Source organism: Ammospiza nelsoni, chromosome 1, assembly GCF_027579445.1.
Source record: "Ammospiza nelsoni isolate bAmmNel1 chromosome 1, bAmmNel1.pri, whole genome shotgun sequence".
NCBI lineage: Eukaryota > Metazoa > Chordata > Aves > Passeriformes > Passerellidae > Ammospiza > Ammospiza nelsoni.
This window is the reverse complement of record NC_080633.1, coordinates 142,470,565-142,486,983: the sequence shown is the minus strand read 5'-3', so window position 1 is coordinate 142,486,983 and position 16,419 is coordinate 142,470,565. Positions and strand designations below refer to the sequence as shown.

The following is a 16,419-nucleotide window of genomic DNA, read 5'->3' as shown; positions in this document are numbered from 1 at the left end:
GAGGAAGAGAAAAAGGCACATGTTTTGTGGATGGTTCTAAAAAACTCCAAAAGAGAAGTAGGTGATCTTTTCTTAGGTTCAAATGTCAGAAAGCACCGAACAGCTCTGAAGATGACAAGTCAAGTGGACCTATGGTCACCTCTTTGTCATCTTCTCTCTCCTGTTATGATCTGCTTCTCCTCTTGTCTTGTGCTCTCCTCACCATCCTTCCCCTCTCCATCCTGGTCTCCCTCCCTCTGTTCCTTTTACCCCAACACAGGTGAAAGAGCTTTGGATGCTCTGTAGCAAATGAGTGCAGCTGGATTTTGTAGAATATTCAGCTGCCCACTCTGACCACTTAAAGAAATACCACCCTTGAAAAGTGCTATCCACCAATGAGCAGATTGCCAAGGTGTTTTCAGTGCTGAACTTCTTTCTAACAGTTTGGCTGGTACTCTGCTATCCAAATAAGAAAACAACTCTCCCAAAAGCTTTAAGTTGGAGTAAACTACAACCATCTGAGTGGAAAAGCAGCACATCTCCCTCTCCTCTCCTGCCCTGCCTCAAATCTCTCTTAGCAGACAAAAATGGCATAAAATGCATCACTCACCTGGCTGAATGTACACTGTCCCCAGATCCACTTTAAAGGAGCCTATCAGCACACTCCCAATCAGTTTATTGTGCATAACCTGTTAGAAAAAGCTGATTAAAGAATGGCACTATCTCTCTTCACAGTCAGCCCAAGAAAGAGCATCCAAAGATCACATTTAGTTCAGAGGCAATAAGCATCAACACCCAGCACCACCCAAAACTGGGGGCACATAGCCACAGCAGATACACCAATATTTGAAATATGTCTTTTACCCAACATTGTGCCTATTTAGAAAACAATATAATTGCATCTGAGTGGAATCACACAGGTTCATCCCAGGTCCCTGGGATAGAGTGCAGGAATTAGATCAAGATTAGAGCACCTGCTCCTTCAGAGCAGGTGCATTTATATTACTTATCCTGGCAGTTTTAGCTAAATCATAATGAATATAAACACATGGGATGTAACTGGTTTCAGACTAGGCTGCAGAAATCCTATCACTGTGCAATAGCTGAATTGCCATAAAAACAGAGTACGCTCGGAGGAGAAAGAATGAGTTTCTTGGCAACATTTTAATGTACACATAAACCAAGAGAGTCATTTCTAATCTACCCCCCACGATATTAATGAAATCAGAGAAGTGATATAGATGTAAATTAGATGGCAAGCAGGCCCCAGTGAGTCTGTCTCTGTATTCTTCCTGCCAAGCGATGAATTTAATTTAATTCAAATTTAATTAATAATTTTCAATTGCCATGATTCCCAGACCTATGTATTTCCGTTTCTTGTTTTCAAATACTTGCATGGGGCTCACTTTACAGACAAGGCAGAGGCTTCTTCTAATGGAAGATTTGCTCTAGAGCTGTATTTCTCAAAAAATGTGTCTCACCTGGTTTCAGAACAGCTTAAGATGTTGAAACCTATTCCTTGTTTTGGAAAAGCTTCTGAAAGAGGCCAAGTTTTCTGGAGCACCTTGCCCAAATTGCAGAGAGAAACTAAGCTCTTTCAAGTCTACAGAAGTTTAATCTAAATATTGGAAGTAAACAATCAAGCCTTCAACAGCATTTCAGGAGTCTGGAACACATCACATTCTCTCTTTGGACCAACACATTGTAGATAAGGATATTTCTGGATAGGAAGACTTTTGCAATTTTGCACTGGATTGGTCATGTGACTTTATTTTCTACACTTTTCAAGAGCAGGAGACATACATTTCCAAATAAATATCACTGACACCTTCATCAAGATTCACCAGAAAATTCAAGAAGTTTCTAATTGCAATATAATGTCCTTCCCTGTTAAGGGCCTATGGCCACTATGCCACTCTGACCTGAGGAACACACTCAGCTGTCCTTGGTAATTCCTCACCTCAACACAGAAGCAGTTTCTAGAGCTGAAAAATTAAGAGTGGACAAAGGAACAGTTTTACTTTACTATTAAGCTGAAAAATTAAATAACCTCATGTGGAAGAGGAATTAGTCTGAAGTTAGTGCTTCATGCACAATTACTGCTTTTCCTCAATCCCTGGTGCTGTCAGGTCCCATCCTAGCCCTGGACTCTCCCTCCTGTGAGGTTGGAGTACAGCACACACAGGGCTGGGAACAAGCCTTGAAATCTGTTGGGCTTCTCCCTGAAGCCAGGCAATATTACAGCTTTGGAGGAATATGTGGGAATGCCCAAATCAACAGATCCAATGAGGGTAGGTTAAAGGGGGAAGAAGGCTGTAGCCTTTCTGTGGGGAAAAAAACCCACAAGCTTCTTTAAGACTCAAAACCAAGATGAGGGTGTGTGGTGAGTCCAAAGTGGTGCTGTCTCACTGCTGTTTGCTCATTTCCTCTCCATGACAGCCTGTCCAGAGATTGTTAAATGTTAAATGTGTAAAAGTCACTTCTCTGTCCCTGAGGTTTGCTTCGTGAAAAGTAAATGCCCCTGTTCCACTGAAATGATGCAGGTTTCCACTCCCTGCAGTGCAGGTTGCTTTTAATGCTGAGGCAATACCTCACTGCTTCTATCAAACACTCTACATCTTTCCTCATCATTTTTTTTCCAAGTGTATTTTCTTCGAATGCAACAAAGCAAGTGAGCATGAAGTCTATAGCAAACGCCTCTTGTCTTCTCTGAGGGAGAACATCACATCCACACCATATCTAATTAAAGATTTGTGTCTTTTCACACTTGACTGTAGATGACTGAAGGATTTTCGTCAGATTTTGTGAATGAGCACAAATATGCATAGTGTTACACTGAGGAATATTTCAGTAAGGGAGATACAGTTTTAGCTCACAAGAGCCACCTTAGTTTAACTATGGTATTACCACAAGTTTGCTGAAATGTACAGGAAGATAATAATGAAGGAAAAAATCTAGTAATTAGCAGGTGCTGGGAAAATCAAGTGTCTCATTTTTCTCTCAAATGCAGGGTTTGAATACAGCTAGACTAACTACTAGACTGATGGACAAGGGCACTAACTTTTTTGTTTTCCTTGAGCTTCCATATGCAGATAAGTTCATAATGGAGGCCGCTAATCTTTGCTTCTTCTTAAGTAAGATTCATTCTAAGCAAGTGCTGCGAAACTTTCCATCCCTCAGGGTTTCCTTCACCTCCAACACACATATTTCCTCCTTTATTTCTATTCCCCTGATAGTTTGCATTCTCCAGAACTATGTTGCAAGGTAATGAATCTCTTTTTTCAGTAGCATATCTGAGCACTGCCCAAGGTTAGCTCATTGTTGTTACTGAGCTTTCTCCTAAAGTCATTTTTACCTAGAAGACCTTTAATTTCTTAGTGTTGCACCTTCATCAGCTATAAATAAAATAAGTTTGCTGAGCCTGATGAAACTGTGCAGATACACAGCAGGTAATGGTGGCGCGTTTTCCCACACTCCCATTGCAGTCAGAAGAAAGCTGGCCTTTCCCCCTCCACCACTGGATATATGGAATCCTTATCAAAAGAATGTGAGATTGGAAAGACTGGCCATATCTCAGAGAAAATAACTCTACATCCCCAATGGCATCAGCAGCACACAGGAGCTGGTGCCTTGGCAGTGTGCTGCTACACAAACCATGTCTGAAACACCCATGGGGCCACAGGCTGTGATATGTCACAGCTGTGAGGTGATATCTGCTCCCATCCCATTGCCAGCCTGTAGAAAATTCTGTCCTCACAGCTGAGATCAGATCTGCAGATACCTTATGTAGTTCTGAATTTCATACATCTGAGCTTTGAGCATGGTACAGTGGATGTTAATGGAATTTTAGGATTCCAACTGTTAGTTTACTCCCAGCACTGAAAACCTAGCTGTCCAGTTGTCCATGTGTAAATGAACACATTTTATTCTGTAGCTGGGAAAGTCACTCTATTGGCACCTCAGAAAAGGAAGTAGAGAGTGATGTGTCCTATAGCTCCTGAGCACTGCTTGTTTCTGCCAAGCTCAACCAGCACAGATCCTTTCCTTGTGTAAGTTATTGAAATGGACAGAGCACTCCAGAGAAAAAGAGCTTTTCCTGCAGCAACAACTGTTGCACTGTTTATTGCCAGAGAAATCTCTGACAAAATGGATGGACTTTTAGCAAAAACAAGAGTTCATGAAGGGCACAGCTGTTGGAGTTTCCAAATAATACAAATACAGCACTGTCCAGAGTCTCATGAGATCTTTAATTCCTTAGCAGCTTTGCTATATGTGGTGATGAGTTTTGGAGAAGATAATTAACATGGTTCCATAGACTTGGCCTTCCAAACTGCACATCACTATCCAATGTCTAAGCCCAAGAGCATGTGTGTCTTCCATCAGGACTGTTCTGAGAAGTCACAGAAACATGGAATCATTTCGGTTGGAAAAGATCTTTAAGATGGAGCCCAATCATTAACCCAGCATTGCCAAGTCCACCACTAAACCATGTCCCCAGCTGCTACATCCACATGCCACATTCCCTCTGGGGATGGTGATTCCACTGCTTCTCTGGGCAGTCTATTCCAATGCCTGTCTACCCCTCCAGTGAAGAAATTTTCCTAATAGCCAGTCTAAATCTCTCCTGGTCCAACTTGAGGCCAATTCCTTGTGGAATGTCCCGTCATTTGTTACTTGGGAGAAGAGACCAAGCCACACCTGTCTCTAACCTTGTTTCAGGTATTTGTAGAGAGCAATAGGGTGCCCCTGTAGTTTTGCTGGGACTTTAGTTGCAATGAGCAGTGGAAGCAGCAATGAACTCTTGGAGAGCACCCCCATGCTAATAGCAACCAACCAGTGACACTCAGGCAGCCCAAGAGCCCCTGCTGAGGAAAAGTGTCTGCATTAGTTTAGTTTCATTTAGTTAGAGACAGTTATATCTGAGGAACTGATGTAAACAAGAAGTTCCAACTCAGTCATCTGAATCAAGTGGCAGGCTGAAAATTAGATGGATGAAGGTAGTGAGAAGAGAGAGCTAAGATGAATTTCTCATTCTTCCTTGCAGTTTGCTACAGCAGCAATGAGTGTCCCTGAAAATGCAGACTAAATCTTCCTTTTGGGTATGTTCCTTCAAATCTCTACCAGCTGACTCCTCCTGCTTATCCTCTTTTCTATCCTCTTTCCTGTACTTCATGGTAACTTTCTAGCACTCTTGGTACTTAAAATTATTTCTTTTAAACTACATTAAGAATCATTTAGATTTGAAGTGACACAAAACCAATGACCTTTACTTACTGTGTTAAGGTTTCCTGGGTACTTACAGAGATGTTGATTATTTTGTCAAACAGCAACACCTGTGGTCCAACAAAGTCGAACACGAAGTACTGTGGGAAGAGGGGGCAGCAGATGAGAACCATCCCTGGGCAGGCAGACAGTGCTGTCAGCTGCATGGCTCAGGATTTGTGTTACTGCACAGAGCCCAGGTGAGATGCTGGGGGTGCAGGGGGGCAGTGGTGGGCAAAGCAAAATTCTCTCCTTGTCCCTGATGTGTTACTGCCATGGCCCAGACTTGTTTTCTACTCTATTCCTTGCATGGCTGCATAAGAGTTGCTTCACAAATGCCCATGGGCCTCAGTCTGCATCAGAAGGCATTGTCAAAAGGGACAGGAGGCACAAGGAATTTGGTTTTGGGGGTTGTTTTGGTGTGATTTGTCACTAATTGGAGCAAACATATGTCAAGGAAAGGCTGAAAGCATGAAATAGTAGAAAAGGGAGTGGAGGTGTGGGGGGGTGCAGTATAGACAAAGCTCCTAAATGGATGATTTAAAAAACTGCAGTAGCAGCGGTGGTAAGGCAGAATGTGCTGAGAGGGTGGGAACAGGCTGGACAGACCTTGAGAAGAGAAAGAACAAACAGATCTAAAACCCAAGGGAGCTATTGCTGGTGCTTTGTCTCCTGGAGAGACCTGCCTGCTCAGACAGGTGCTGTATATTTAATTCATCCCCTTATGAGCTACCAAATGGCAGAGTCCATCCAGAAGAACCATTGAAGAAAGTGTCTTTTTTAAGAGAAAGCACTTACTTCATTGTAGAAAGGGGCATTTGTGCCTTCCTTTACTGTTGTTTGCTTCTTCTCATCACCTATCTCGATGATCACCACGGGGTCGATGTTCTCGCCCACCAGCTGCCTGGCCTCGATGATGGTGATGGCAATCTGTGGGGCACAGGGACACCATGGACACTCCTGGGCTCAGGTCCAGCCTGCCTGAGGAATTCACAGTCACACAAGGGCTGTCACCCCCTGCTCACCTGGTAGTTCTGGGATTTCAGCTCCTCTTCATGAATTCTGGTCACCAGCTTTGCCCTGTTTAAATGACAGAAGAAGTCATTAGACATCTCTAGGCAAGAACTGGTACTTGTGCACACATTAGAAAGACTTCTCAACACTAAATGAGTATTATTTATGGCAGACAGTTTTGTTGTGAACTGTTAGGCTTGAGAGAGCCTAAGCAGAGACCATCTCTGGTTTTCTCATATACTCTTTGACAGGGAAATGTTTTGCATCCACACAAACCAGTGCAGCCACCTATCATAGCAATGATTTCTCTTGTTGTTCCCATTAGGTTTGACTCCATTCTTCCCTAGACTGCATTCCTCTCCTGCATGAAAAGCACAACTACACAAGCTCTTCACTGTGGACATTGCAGTTCCCTTTGGCTTGTTTTGTTTAGCAGAGCTCCTTAGCACAGCTGAGGCACGCTCAGGATCAATTTCAACTTCTCCCTGCACTGGATAGCACCTGGTGATATCTCTGAGCTGACAAGTGCATTCTACTCTGTCATGTGGGAGAGCAGGAGTGAAGAGATCACTGTTGTCAGCAAAGGGATTTTCTGTCAGATGTTTTGTTCAAGGGTTCCCCTTCCTGGGAAACAGGGATCTGGAAAAGATGTATAGGGGGATGGTAGGTAAGATACATGAAGAGGCACCTTTTCCTATTTGGGCTTAAGGATCCAAAAGCACTAGACAGAGCATCACTGTTCACAAGGTCTTCCTCTGCCTCTTCCTGTCTTCCAAGAGTGTCATGGAGAAAACTTGCAATCTCATCATGATCACCTGATGAAGAAAACAGACAAGGAAGTAAAACCCACATTTGATTTCCAGTAGCAAAAAGCTCACTTGAAGAAGAGCAATGAACTCATCATCATGAACTGAATATTTTATTTATTTGGGTGTCCCAGTTAGAGGTATTCTCGTATTGAGCAGCATTGATTACAGCAGCAGCTCCCCTCCTGTGCAAAATTTCCCAAATCCATGTGGCCGTGGCCACTCTCCTCACCCTGTGTGCACTCACAACAGGCACACACACACTACTGAGTAAAGCTGCCAGCTTTATTGAGCCAGCCCATCCAGCCATCACAGCAGGCTGTGTATTTATGGTGCTTCTTTCTAAAAGAAGCAAAACTTCTGGAGGAATTACACACTTGTAGTAAATTAGCTACCTGTAAAGTAGGAAAAAAACTCTCAAAAATGTGCCATCTCTCTATGGAAAGAGACAGGCTGACATTTTTAGTTTACTGTACCAGATAGAGCAGTGTGAACTCACCGAACCTGAATGTGAACTTCATGAAACAGTTAATGCAAAAGGAATTAGCTCTTTGTTTATTTGGGAGTGATAAGGAGTTTACTGCCAGTTTTATCAATGCTAAGCCTTGAGACACAATTTAAATGAGTTCACATGAAATCAGATCTAATATAATCCCCCTACCACCTGCTCATCCCTGTTGAAATATTGATTTATGAGGCTTACCCAATGCATCTTTGTTTGCAATAGTCAGCCCTTTCTCGCCTTTTTTCTTCTTCTTCAGCTTCATGCCAGCAAACAGCCCCTTTCTGAAAAAGTAAAGAAAATTGATTAGTGCAGTGTTTTCAAACTTTTCTCTGTACTGGATTCTAATTTAACTCAAGGAGTTGTTAAGAGGGAGTTTTGATTTCCTAGCAAGATCATTATATTCTGAATTTCCTTTTATCGACAGCAAAGGAGAGAAACAAGAGAAAGCTCTGACTTTTTGCTTCATCCAATATAGTTTTGGTTTTTTTAATTTGGCCATGTACAGACAAACATAAAGTGACAAGAGCCAAAACTTCTGTTCAAACCAAGATGGCAAGATGCAAAGAAAGGAAATCAAAGATAAGTTTCCAATCTACTAACTTCCCACACATGTAGCTCATTCCTTATGCCTGTGATTGATAAGACCAGAGATAAAAGGCAGATTAGAGGATCCAGAACAACAGCAGTTTTCCACTGAATTGAGATAAAGTCATTTGTGTAAATACCTTGGTCAGGACACCCACTACACCCATGATATCAGTGGCACATACACTGCATAATTGAGGTAGTTCTCACTCCCCTTCAACAGCAAAGCAATGAACAAGCCTGAACAAGGTTACTCCTCAAGCTGTGTTAGAGAGGTGTTTCTGCCTAGCACCAGTTCTTCCAAGAAAATAAATATGCCACATGTTTCAGAGGGAGAAACAATCTATGCTGCTTGAGAACTTTGTGCTATTAACTGGACTAGCAAACAAACCAAGTGGTGACAGGAAACACAAAGGGTTTCATATAATAGCAGCATTTTTCAGGTTCTTTGTTGGCCACAAACATGCAGTGACAAATATTCAGCAAATTTTCTTCTCCCTGTCATCAGAGGATTTGTTTGCCTAAATTATTGCAGGTATAAAAATTTACCTGCAGAAGCACACAGTCCAATGAGCCAAAACAAGCAGGCACCTACAAGCTGAGTAAATCTGATGGTGACCAGTGCTCAAACATCTGAAATCATCTGCAAACTCAAACTGTGGAGGAAAAGATACTGCAAACTGGAAAGGGAAGTTGGTAATGTTTAAAGGTTGTACCCAGAGCAAGCAAATCAAGTTTACTGGCCAGCCCAAGAGGAATGACAGCAATGTAGTGTACAATAGCAGAAAATGTACAACTTATTTGTGCCAAAGGATCCTAAAATCTGATCAGTATGAGTGGAAATGTAGCACCCAGACAAAAACAGACATCAAGCAAAGCAAGAATCAGAGAGTGGCTGCAGGAAGTGGCCATTAATAAACGTGATGTGTTAACTGGGCTGTCTTCCATGATTCTTATGTTTACATAACACTCGAAATTGCCTAAAGACAGAACTGGAGAAGGTGCCACAGGGTAACAGAAGGAGAACTGGCCAAGCTTTGGATAACTGCATGGTGCCAAGAGCAAAATCCCTCTTTGAAGTAAACCAGATTTCAGTCTCAGGTTTTTATTCTGTCAGAGGTTTGGGCACAAATGGCATCAGGCTGCACCTGAGCTCTCCTGCACCCCTGACCCCAGAGGTTACCTTATCCAGGATAACCATGCAGAGATGTGTCCCTGAGCCCTGTCCCTGACCCCAGAGGTTACCTTAGCCAGGATAACCATGCAGAGATGTGTCCCTGAGCCCTGTCCCTGACCCCAGAGGTTACCTTAGCCAGGATAACCATGCAGAGATGTGTCCCTGACCCCAGAGGTTACCTTAGCCAGGATAACCATGCAGAGATGTGTCCCTCAAGCACCAGAGAGGCAGCAAGCACAGGTCACTTGCAAGGCTCAGCTATGGGAACAAAGAGTGTGGGTGTGTTCAGCAGGAGAGCAGGGTGGCATTCTCTGTACATGGGATTTGCCAGAGAGAATCGTCTGTGTAAGGGTCTAAACTAAGTAAATTAAGTCTTCAGGGAACTGAATCAACCAATCCTTCCCAACAGGCTGCATCACTTTGATATGTAAACCACTTGTCAGCCAGTGTCAGTGTGCACACCTGTAGGAATGTGCCCCCTGTTGACAAAGTAACCAACCTATCCTTTGTCTCCTTAAAAAAGGAAAAAAAGCTCAGTTTCTGTCCTCAACTTAGTAAAAAGACATCTCATAAGATCTTTAGGACTTCACCTCAAACCTAGGGCTGCCAATTGGACAGAAGCCAAAAAATCCCACCTGGGTAATTCACTAGAAAAAGAAGAGAACAAAGGAAATCATTGCTTTTGTGAAGTGTTTTAACAAGAACAAAAACCTCTTGCCCCTAGCTCGAGTTTTCACTGTAAGAGCTTTGTTATTTTGCCTTTTATTAAAACTTTTCTGTTTCTAACACTACCTCAGAAGCCATCCTGTTGATTTTATGCCATTCCAGGTAGCAGAGCTATCTTGGATGTGATGGCTTCTCTGAGAGCTCATAAGACCTGGCTCGAGGAGAAAACCCATCACACACCCTAATACTGTGCACATGGGTAACATCCACACTGCTTAATATAACAGCTAGGCATCCTCAAAGTGTTCTGTGGAAATGCTTTTTATGGTAGACAGTTTGTTCTCATGGAAGGAATAAAAAAAGTAAACTTTCTTCCGATTTCCACAAAATATTTTCCCTGCAGTTTTGACATAAATTCTGAAACTGCTGAAAACTTGAAAATCATTTCATCCCTTCTTCCCCAAGATGGTGTAAATTTTAAAAAGATAAAGTTTGGACCTTCTATGCAGTTATACCAGATTTGAGAATGACCCCAAAGTTATCCATACCCATCTGTATCCCTAAGAAAGGCATGAAACTTTGTGCCACCTCTAGGTAAACCCCAAAGATATAATGAGGAAAGGTCTCCCATGTTCCCCCAGGACCTCCTGGCTACCAGTGAGGCACAAAGATGGGAAATCAGGAGAGCCTTGGGTGCAGAAAAACTCATTCACCTGTCATGGACCTGTGGGGAAGTTGGAGGTTGTTAGTGTTGAGGCATTGCTCACAAACTTCAGTGAAGATTTAACCCCCACATGATACATAATGCACAACTAGAGGGTTTGCTCCTTACTGAATCCTACAAGTTAATTTGAGATAGAATAAAGCAATTTCATGCCCAAACAGAAGGCAGATGAAAGAATTCTAACAGGCTTCAAAGAGATTTCCTGTTTTAAGTGCTTTGATTAGAAGCAATTAAAAATCAGCCATCTCAGCTAATCAAGAACATTTCTTAATTCAAAGAAGACTGAGTGTCCCAGCTCCTTTCACATGGGGATTGTAAAAAAATCTGAAGTCAGGAGAACTTTTTCTTTTCTGCATATGCACAGTACAATATGGACCTTAGTTTATGAGTGTGATTCATTGGGGCTTCTCTGATATAAATAGTAAATAAGAGTGGGACAGCAACCACAGCACAGCATTTGCCTACACTCAGACCATGTTGAATTTGCACATCTGTAAACACAAGTGTTCATTTCCTCTTATCAGTGCCACAGGTCCACTGGGTCTCTGAATTAATTTTCATACCTTGAAAAAAAGACTCACAAATTTCATTCCCCTCTTGTCAAAGTTCATTAATGGCAGCGTCCAGCTTTCAAAATTGCTTTCATGCTCTTTCTTTTCATCTAAGCTGTCCCATCATCGCAGAGGCTTTGTGATCACTTCTTGCACAGCATAATGCTCTCTTAGATATCCAATAATTGCAATTTGCAGTCTAATTTAAAGGAAAGTTGGCCAAAAAAAAAAATCCACTTCAGAGGTGTCAGCATGTCAGCATGAGTTCAAATGACTTTACTGAACCTCAGAGTTCCTCTACATTGTTTAAATGTAGTATTTTCTTCCAGCAAAATATTTTCAAAAGTCTGAAAGTCTGTGTGCTTGAAGAGTTGTTTTAAGGGGAGACTGGTTTCCTGCTGTGGGAATGGTTACAAGCCACGCAGAGACAAATAGGCCCTTGTGGGGTGCAGGTTATCTGCCTCACCCTGGACACTCACTGAGGGGTGGCAGGAAACACTTCTCCATCACTTAGGAGGCTGGAAGAATAAACTGAGCCATTGAAACACAGGATGTGTAGCTCCAGGAGGGCCCTTCTGTCCCTCCCTCAGAGCCCCCTCTCTGAGCAGTTTTCCAGAACTAGTTCAAGAAAAAACCCAGACTTGGGCTCAGCTGCAATAGACCAAGACATTTGTCAAGTTCCATTTCTGTAGCCTTGAGATGCCCTTCCCTTGTGCAGGTGTGTGAGCTGTGCTCCTGGTGGGCAGAGAGGAATGAAACCAGGGAGTGAGAGCTGCACACCAGATCAGACACAGACACAAATCCTGTTTCATCCAGCACATCCCCCAAGGCCATCCAGCTCTCACATGGACAGGCTGAGTGAGCTGCCAGCATGCTCTTGGCAGCAGAAAGTCCTCACTGGAGCAGCTTTGCCCTGCTATTCCCCCCAAATCCCTTCCTCTCTAGAAGCAGCAATCTCAGCAAACATTTTGGAGCCATCAAACTTATTTAGTTCAGGGATGATCAAAGGCTTGTGCACCTCAGCTCTGAGGCAGCCCCAGTGCCTCAAGACTGTAAGCCACGGGCACAGTGGTTGCCTTGGCTGAGAAAGCAGAAACTGAAGAAAGAGGAAAAAATACTTCTGCCTTCCTATACATGAACATAAAATTTGATAAGTGGGTTTTTATCTTTTGATTTTTGCATTTTCTATGATGTCTTGGTGGGGTTATTATTCAGCTCCTTAAAATTCAATTCCACTTCTTTCAATGTAAGTTCATTTTCAAAAGAGTATTTCAGTAGATCAAACAGTACTGCACCAGGTGAATAATTACCTACATGAGTAGTTCTAATTTCCATGAAATAAACACCAGTTCTCTAAGTCATAAAAATGTTACTTCATTTCATTTCAAATGCAAAAAAAAAAAAAAAAAAAAAAAAAAAAGAAACAACAAACCTGAAATATAGGAATGACTCTTGGCTCATTTTAACACTCCCACAATATGAACTAGTCAAGGAAATTATCTCATAACTTAAATCCCTTTTTCCAAAGAATAAAATATAATTACAATACAAAGATGTGGCTTCAAAATGAAAAGTCTACTAAATCTAAAACAGTCACATAAACACAGTTGGTTAATTCACAACCATTTTTTATTAAGACAGTATGTCATTTGTGATAATAAGTGAAGTCCCAGGGAAGAAATTTTTTGCATTACATTTAATTATTAAGGAAGGCTGAATAAAATAAATTCTGTGATCTTGGGCATATGGAAAGCAAAAAAATCTTAATGAGTGGTTAAAATGTATTCATTTCATGCCTTCTTTTCTCAGGATTATAGAAGTTAAGGGAAGACTTCACCAATTAATTCATTTAATTCAGTCTGTTTCCCAGTGCAGGGTTGCTTTGTTCAGTCCAGATACTGTCAGATCCTTCACCATGCTTCAGCAAAGAACCTCCCTTTATTCCCAAATCCATTATTTCTGATGTGGTTCTTTCAAAGCTTGAAGCTTTTACGAGCTGCCTTTACTTGTTTGCACTTTTCCTGATTTCCCCTTGGTTCTGCTGTTTTGACAGGTCCAAGGATTATCAAGCAATAGGAAATCTTCAGCTCTTCAAGAAGGTGAATTCAGAATCCTGTATGACAAGCTGCAATTTAAAAAGCAGTGGCAGCCAAGGTATCAGTTCTGAATCTTAGGGTTTTTCATATCTATGTGACACTGTGACTTTACATGTCTTGTCTCAACTATTAATATCTCCTCCATAAGAAAACAAAATTTCAAGTTGACAATACAGTGGTCAGGATTAGTTACACACTGGCTATGTGCATTCAAGAAAAAGCTCTAAAATAGCTATTCAGGAGAAATTCTGCTGTCTTTGTGGGTATTTCTGTGTAAAACTTCTGCTTCTTGCACTGCAGCAGTCAAAACCTGAAATCAGCCATTAGATTAGCATAAGAAATTAAATTAAAATATGAAAGGGAACCTCTTATTCCACTAAATTACTGCATTCTGGCTACAGTTGGCTGCTTTGTATTCCCATCTCAAAAGGAACCTAAAACTCAGCAATTCAGAGAAAACACTGTGAAGTGTGATCAAAAGAGGGTCCTGGTAGAGACTGTTTACCCTGAGAAAGAGATGATAGCTTGTGCTTTTCAGGTGGTACAGTAAAAATAATGAATTATCCCTGAGAAATGCTGAACTGGCTACCAAACACAAGAAGATGGTCCTGGAGTCACCCCTGGTGGTCTCTGAATTAGCAGCTCATGTGCAGCATCAGTAAAAGCATCCACACTGTGCTGTCAGGATGGGTGTCAGCAAGAAAGGTGTGAGTGTCAGCTTGCCTTTAAATCACTGGTGAACCTACACAAGGTCATTACACAGGAACACAGAATAAATCAGTTTAATGTCTCATATTCTGTGCACAGCTTTGGTCTCCACATCTCAAATAAGGCAACAGGGTTAGAGAAGGCACAGAAAAAGGGTGGGAAAAGTCAGTTTATGACAGACTGACACAGCTGTAACTCTTCATTTGGAGGGGAGATGACTGAGTGGGAAAAGGATGAAATTTTGTAATTTTAAACTGGCAAATAAGGTGAAAGCAAAGCAGATTCTTACATAGTATTACACACAGTACAAGAATGAGGATGCACCTGATGAAACAAGACTGAAAATACTAAAAGGACTGGATGGGGATGTCTCCATTAATACTCATGGTAAAAATGTTCTGGATGCTCAGGAGAATGGACACAGAAAGTGCCCAGGCTCATGTGCTATCCCTGAATATCCCACCCTTTTGCCACTGCTGGAGAAGAGCACAGTGCCAGATCTGACCTCAGGATGTTTCTCCTGTTCTGGTCATTCCCTGATCATAAATACCAAATCCATGCATGGCTGGGTCACCTGGCATGGATTTGAATCAGGTATGGATTCATTATCATGCTTTTGTCTGAATGATCAAAGCATACAGCATAAGCTTTTGCCAAAATTATACCTAATCCAGCATAAAACTGATAGTGAAAAAACAAATCCATTCTTGGAGCACACTTGAGCAGGGAGGTGAATTCATTCCCAATTATCAGAGTCTCATGTGATCCCCATGTCTTTGAGAAACATCTGGGTTCACTATATTGTTTAACCACACCTGAAGTGTTCTTTGGAAGTGAGCTGTGAAATAATGAGTGACATGGAAAGATGGATAGAGAAGGAGTGTCTCAGTTTCACCCCCAGACCACAAAACCACAGCACTCAATGACATTATCAGGCAACAAGTTTAAAACAAATGAGGTTGTGAACAAATTAGGTATTCTTCAGTGAGACACATAAATCAGACATTGCATAGAAGGCCGTTGAGTTAGAGAATTCAAGGAGATTTCAGGCACATTTATAGAGTTTGTGGGAAGAGGGTCTGATATCCATCCAGCTCATAAACTTCCTAAGTGTATGAAACTGCTGAGGGCCTTGCTCATACCTGTTTCATAAACTGTATTTCCAACTTTCCACCTTTAGCCCTTCTTGGGGGGCAGAAACTGGTTTGACAGAGCTGCTTCCATGCTTTTCAGCATTTTTATTTAAAAAAAAATTATTCCCTAGATGCAGAAGAAGAAATACCAGGTATACTGATATGCATTCTGAGCAACCTATAATTTGAGCTTTTGAATTGTGCCTGGTTCTGCTACAAATGATCTAAAACTCCAAACTCTGAGAAGGCTGAGAAGAGCAGCACCAGAGCAGCACCAGGGATGCCTGCAAGCACTGGCTATCCACCCTGGCACACACAGCCTTGGCTCTTCCAAACCTTGTCCCTCCTGCAGAAAACCAAGGACTTTGCATTGACATTTAGCATCCTTATGCATCATGATTCAGGAGAACAAGGAAGCCACATCCTGAACAGATGCAAATTAGTGGTTCTATTCAATGACATTTCTCATGTCAATACACAAGAGCTGGGGAACAGATCTACTAAATACTAACACAGGCCTACAAAATAAAGAACACAGTTATTACATGCAGAGAGGTCCTTTCTTTTGTTCCTGCACCTCTTAGAGCTCTTTATTCCCTCTACAGGGATCTTGATCCCTCATCTGCTGAACTGTGGAAGACTTCCCATGACTTTGTGCAGTTAGAAATTATTAAAGACAGCACAAGGCATTATAGACTAGTTCTTACCAGGAATAATCATCACACCCCCCAGGAGCAGCTAAAACAAGCATTAAAGGACTTGTTGATTTTCTCTTCCTTCAAGAGAAAGTCTTCAGCTATAATTAGCTGAATTTAATTTAAAGCTTGGAAGAATTTCCTGAGGGTATTAGACATACCTGTGAGACTGAGATACCACTGTTGAGGGCTCCATCCTGCTGCTTTTCTTTCAGTCTCTACCTTTTACATGGTGAATGGGCTTTCCAAGCTTATAGAACCAACAGGCTGGAGAAGAGCTCTAAGACCATCAATTCCAACCATTAACCTGAGAGTGCCAAGCTCACCACTAAACCATGTCCCTGAGTGCCACATCTACATCTTTTAAATACCTCAGAGATGGTGACTCAGCCACTTTCCTGGGCAGCCTGTTTCACTGCTTGATAACCCTTTCAGTGAAGAAAAAATTTTAAATATCCAATCTAAAACTTCCCTGGTCACATTTGAGGCTGTGTCCTCTTGTTCTATTTGCATTTAAG

General features: G+C 41.9%; 1 protein-coding gene across 1 annotated transcript in view; it reads right to left on the bottom strand.

Moving 5' to 3' along the window:
• Positions 1-16,097, bottom strand: part of FER1L6 (fer-1 like family member 6) — a 64,789-nt gene extending 48,692 nt beyond the window's left edge. Inside the window, exons 1-7 of the mRNA XM_059478555.1 lie at positions 16,063-16,097; positions 7,765-7,847; positions 6,944-7,070; positions 6,267-6,321; positions 6,040-6,171; positions 5,280-5,342; positions 590-668 (exon numbers count right to left, since the gene is read on the bottom strand). Coding sequence (XP_059334538.1) covers positions 590-668; positions 5,280-5,342; positions 6,040-6,171; positions 6,267-6,321; positions 6,944-7,070; positions 7,765-7,847; positions 16,063-16,097 — 574 coding nt within the window. The remainder of the gene's footprint in view (positions 1-589; positions 669-5,279; positions 5,343-6,039; positions 6,172-6,266; positions 6,322-6,943; positions 7,071-7,764; positions 7,848-16,062) is intronic.
• Positions 16,098-16,419: the final 322 nt, after the last annotated feature.